Raw genomic sequence first — 6000 nt, 5'->3', positions numbered from 1 at the left:
GCGGGACGTCACGGGTTCAAACCCGGACTTGGGCGTATTTTTAAGGGCTACTCTTTGAGTTTCGTGAATCTGAGGCCAACCCTATACTTGTTCAATGACGTTATATGTATTTTTACTACAAAATACAGTATGGTGAGTTTCATTTGCTCCCTTTTACTCTTTACATTTTTGGGCTGAGAATACATGCAAATGCTTTATTAACTGTTTTACAATAATTATATGTGTGAGTTTCATTTGCCCTTTTTACTCTTTACATTTTTGGGCTGAGAATACATGCAAATGCTTTATTAACTGTTTTACAATATTTATATTCGTGAGTTTCATTACTCCCTTTTTAAATGCTTTTGCAATATATATTTTTGGGACTGAGAATACATGTGCTGCTTTTATAAATGTTTTACGAAATAGACACAAGTAATCGAAACTACATTATATGGTTGAATGATCGAAATCGAATATGCCCCTTTTAGTCTGGTAATCTAAGAATTAGGGAACAGACACCCTAATTGACGCGAATCCTAAAGATAGATCTATCGGGCCCAACAAGCCCCATCCAAAGTACCGGATGCTTTAGTACTTCGAAATTTATATCATGTCCGAAGGAGGATCCCGGAATGATGGGGATATTCTTATATGTATATTGTGAATGTCGGTTACCAGGTGTTCAATCCATATGAATGATATTTTTGTCTCTATGCATGGGACGTATGTTTATGAGAAATGGAAATATGAAATCTTGTGGTCTATTAAAATTATGAAATGATTATTTATGTTAAACTAATGAACTTACCAACCTTTTGGTTGACACTTTAAAGCATGTTTATTCTCAGGTACGAAAGAAATCTTCCGCTGTGCATTTGATCATTTAAAAGATATTACTTGGAGTCATTCATGACATAATACAAAAGACGTTGCATTCGAGTCGTTGAGTTCATCAAGATTATTATTAAGTCAATTATATTTGGATATATTATGAAATGGTATGCATGTCTGTCAACTGCCGATGTAAATGAAAGTTTGTCTTTTAAAAACGAATGCAATGTTTGTAAAATGTATCATATAGAGATCAAGTACCTCGCGATGTAATCAACTGTTGTGAATCGTTTATAATCGATATGGACTTCGTCAGGATGGATTAGGACAGGTCCTTTCACCTGATGCTACTTTTATGCAACCATTACGCCTTTTATGCGTGTATACGATAGGATACACCATTAATTTCCCCCAGTTTAATGACTTAAGCATTTGAAAAATGTTTAAGTTATTAAACTTTTGATAACGCATGCCAAACTAGCCTGCTCATTGCCCATTTTCATCGGGGAAAACATTACAGGCATTAAACGCAGACGAATTTTACTGACGCTGTTATGATGAATTTTGCACGGTTGAGATCCTCCACGCGCCTCCAACTATAAAAGTGTTATTTCGTACCCCACATTTAAACTCGCCCGTACACGTGTCTCAATCTTGGCCATAAAAATTGCATCGATGAACTCCTATATAAACCGTCATAACGCTTTTATCTTCACTTTTTTACCTTTGCCAAGATCTAAAAAGCACATTTCTCCCTAAATCTTCATCGCATTCTTCAATTTTCAACTTTTTAAGGTTTAGCATCTTCCAAGGTCAGTTATACTTCATCCTTCTACTATTTTCTTCTTGTTGATATCTTTTTACTATATTATTATGGATTCTATACTGAGTACTGGCCAAGAACACGCAAAGCCTTCTTCGTCAAATACTGCTAACATTTCAGAAGTTAGCACGATGGCTTCATCACTTGATCATATACATGGCATTGTATATGTGTGTTTTATTTGCTAAAGGTCAAAAGCAGAATTACGCGAACTTTAAAGCAAAGCTATGCAATATTCGCTGAAAATAAAGCACAGCGGTTATGTTTCCGCTTTAATAAGGGACCGTGGTTTAATCCGCTGAGTTTCCGTGAACGGTTGGGTGATTCGCAGACCGCGGATATCTCGAATACTATAAATAGGAGGCTTGGCCTCTCATTTATGGGTTGTTGATTCTCTGCCATTTTGCCTAAGCCTTTGTGATTTCCACTTGTGACCTTGCCCAAGGGATTTTTACATTGCGTAAAGGTGAATTATGCTAATTAACAATCAAGACCGGGTCAGGGTGGTTGATCACTTAATCATCAAACATTCCATCCTCCATCGTAAACTTATTGCACTCAATCCGTAATTAAGTAACATCATTAATTAGGGATTGATCAATTGGCGCCATCCGTGGGACGCGTTTTACGAATTAAACTGAAAATTATTTGTTTTGCGCTGTCAAACGATTAATTCTTTAGTTTAATTTCGATCGTGTTTTTGTTGTGGTGATTTACAGGTGCTTTTTGAAGGTGTAATTAGTTGATCTGCTTGATTGTCGTGATGACAAACGCAAAGCAAATAGGTGTTTCTGCGAACACTGATGCACTGCCTGGCGATTCGCAGAATGTTATGATGCTGCCCGCAGAGAAAATGCTCAAAATTTTTTGGCGGATGCTTTCAGAAGCATTGCGCCAAAGTCAATGCAACATAAGTTTGAACAACTAAATTTTCTGCAAGATATGATTGCCAAGTTTTGTGCGGAGAATACAGACACTCGCACAAAAAAGGCAACTGAAATCACTACTGCCGCGGACAAGTTTGTCCAACATATTTATGATTATCCAATTGTTTCTCCGCCAATTGTGCCAGCAACTCTGGGAGTTTATTCGGGTTTAACCGATCCTTTAGATTTTCTGCAGCACTTTGAAAGGGTGGTGAGCACCTATAACTGGGATGAACCAGTCGCGTGTAGAGTGTTCCCCATGGCTTTGCAAGGCTCAGCAAGGGAGTGGTTTCATAGTCTGCAATCTCACAGTATTATAGGCTTTGTTGATCTTCGCAAAAAATTCTTGTTACAGTTCCAGAATCTACTGCAGCAGAAAAAGATGCATTTCGAATGTCACGATATTAAACAAGGCAACAAGGAAACCTTGAATGCGTTACTTACACGGTACATCTACGAATGTCAGAAGATTCCAAGCTTGCATGAAGACCAAAAAATCTCTGGATTTTTGCATGCTATTAATCCGCAGCGACATCCAACTCTGGTGAGAAGGCTGCGAAGAGATGTCCCGCAGACTTTTGCTAAAGTTCAACAGGAAACATATGATTATCTCCGCGGTGGAGAGGATAGCACTATAACCCCTTCATGTGGATGGGGTAGAGACAAAAGTTGGCGAGATGACAATCATTCTTTTCTTGATGGAAACAGTGACAATTATCGCGGACCAAGTTTTCCGCGGAGAAATATGTAGTGACCCGAACTTTTCCATGTTTATATATATATTAAATGAAATTGTTATTTTACATGATTAAGTGTTTCCAACATGTTAAGCAATCAAACTTGTTAAGACTTGATTAATTGAAATAGGTTTCATATAGACAATTGACCACCCAAGTTGACCGGTGATTCACGAACGTTAAAACTTGTAAAAACTATTTGATGACATATATATGGTTATATATATAGTTAACATAATATTATGAGAAGTAAACATATCATTAAGTATATTAACAATGAACTACATATGTAAAAACAAGACTGCTAACTTAATGATTTTGAAACGAGACATATATGTAACGATTATCGTTGTAACGACATTTAATGTATATATATAATATTAAGATATATTCGTACATCATAATATCATGATAATATAATAATTTAAAATCTCTTTTGATATTATAAACATTGGGTTAACAATATTTAACAAGATCGTTAACCTAAAGGTTTCAAAACAACACTTACATGTAACGACTAACGATGACTTAACGACTCAGTTAAAATGTATATACATGTAGTGTTTTAATATGTATTCATACACTTTTGAAAGACTTCAAGACACTTATCAAAATACTTCTACTTAACAAAAATCTTACAATTACATCCTCGTTCAGTTTCATCAATAATTCTACTCGTATGCACCCATATTTGTACTCGTACAATACACAGCTTTTAGATGTATGTACTATTGGTATATACACTCCAATGATCAGCTCTTAGTAGCCCATGTGAGTCACCTAACACATGTGGGAACCATCATTTGGCAACTAGCATGAAATATCTCATAAAATTACAAAAATATGAGTAATCATTCATGACTTATTTACATGAAAATAAAATTACATATCCTTTATATCTAATCCATACACCAACGACCAAAAATACCTACAAACACTTTCATTCTTCAATTTTCTTCATCTAATTGATCTCTCTCAAGTTCTATCTTCAAGTTCTAAGTGTTCTTCATAAATTCCAAACGTTCTAGTTTCATAAAATCAAGAATACTTCCAAGATTGCAAGTTTACTTCCAAGTTTTCTAAATCCATTCCATGTAATCATCCAAGATCAAGAAACCTTTGTTACTTACAGTAGGTTATCTTTCTAATACAAGATAATAATCATATTCAAACTTTAATTCAATTTCTATAACTATAACAATCTTATTTCGAGTGGAAATCTTACTTGAAATTGTTTTCGTGTCATGATTCTGCTTCAAGAACTTTCAAGCCATCCAAGGATCCTTTGAAGCTAGATCCATTTTTCTCATTTCCAGTAGGTTTATCCAAGGAACTTGAGGTAGTAATGATGTTCATAACATCATTCGATTCATACATAAAAAGCTGTCTTATTCAACGTTATAAACTTGTAATCACTAGAACATAGTTTAGTTAATTCTAAACTTGTTCGCAAATAAAGTTAATCCTTCTAACTAGACTTTTAAAATCAACTAAACACATGTTCTATATCTATATGATATGCTAACTTAATGATTTAAAACCCGGAAACACGATAAACACCATAAAACTGGATATACGTCGTCGTAGTAAAACCGGGGGGTGTTTTGGTTGGGATAATTAAAAGCTAAGAAGAACTTTGATTTAGAAGCTATACTTCTGGAAAAATGATTTTTCTTATGAACATGAAACTATATCCAAAAATCATGGTTAAACTCAAAGTGAAAGTATGTTTTTCAAAATGGTTATCAAGATGTCGTTCTTTCGACGGAAATGACTACTTCTTTCAAAAATGACTTGTAACTTGTATTTTCGACTATAAACTTATACTTTTTATATTTAGATTCATAAATTTAAGTTCAATACGAAACCGTGGCCACTGCAATCACTCAAAACGGATTAGAAACGAAGAAATGGCGAGTAAAACAAGATTGATAAAAACTACTCATTTTACCTACGTGAAAGTTAGTAATAAATCTATTCCAACCATAACTTAATCAACTTATATTGTATATTATGTAATCTTGAGATACCATAGACACGTATACAATGTTTCGACCTATCATGTCGACCCATCTATATATATATTGCGGAACAACCATAGACACTCTATATGTGAATGTTGGAGTTAGCTATACAGGGTTGAGGTTGATTCCAATATATATATATATATATATATATATATATATATATATATATATATATATATATATATATATATATATATATATATATATATATATATATATATATATATATATAGTTTGAGTTGTGATCAATACTGAGATACGTATACACTGGGTCGTGGATTGATTCAAGATAATATTTATCGATTTATTTCTCTACATCTAACTGTGGACAACTAGTTGTAGGTAACTAACGAGGACAGCTGACTTAATAAACTTAAAACATCAAAATGTATTAAAAGTGTTGTAAATATATTTTGAACATACTTTGATATATATGTATATATTGTTATAGGTTCGTGAATCAACTAGTGGCCAAGTCTTACTTCCCGACTAAGTAAAAATCTGTGAAAGTGAGTTATATTCCCACTTTTAAAATCTAATATTTTTGGGATGAGAATACATGCAGGTTTTATAAATGATTTACAAAATAGACACAAGTACGTGAAACTACATTCTATGGTTGAATTATCGAAATCGAATATGCCCCTTTTTATTAAGTCTGGTGATCTAAGAAT

At 33.8% G+C, this 6000-nt stretch overlaps 1 protein-coding gene across 1 annotated transcript in view; it reads left to right on the top strand.

The window, feature by feature from the left end:
• The first annotated feature begins 2578 nt into the window (after positions 1-2578).
• LOC139859872 (uncharacterized) overlaps positions 2579-6000 on the top strand; it is a 38629-nt gene continuing 35207 nt past the window's right edge. The window contains exon 1 of the mRNA XM_071848642.1: positions 2579-3106. Coding sequence (XP_071704743.1) covers positions 2579-3106 — 528 coding nt within the window. The remainder of the gene's footprint in view (positions 3107-6000) is intronic.

Source organism: Rutidosis leptorrhynchoides, chromosome 7 (assembly GCF_046630445.1).
Source record: "Rutidosis leptorrhynchoides isolate AG116_Rl617_1_P2 chromosome 7, CSIRO_AGI_Rlap_v1, whole genome shotgun sequence".
Classification (NCBI taxonomy): Eukaryota; Viridiplantae; Streptophyta; class Magnoliopsida; order Asterales; family Asteraceae; genus Rutidosis; species Rutidosis leptorrhynchoides.
Note: the sequence above shows the minus strand (reverse complement) of the source record. Positions and strands in the feature narration are given on the sequence as shown.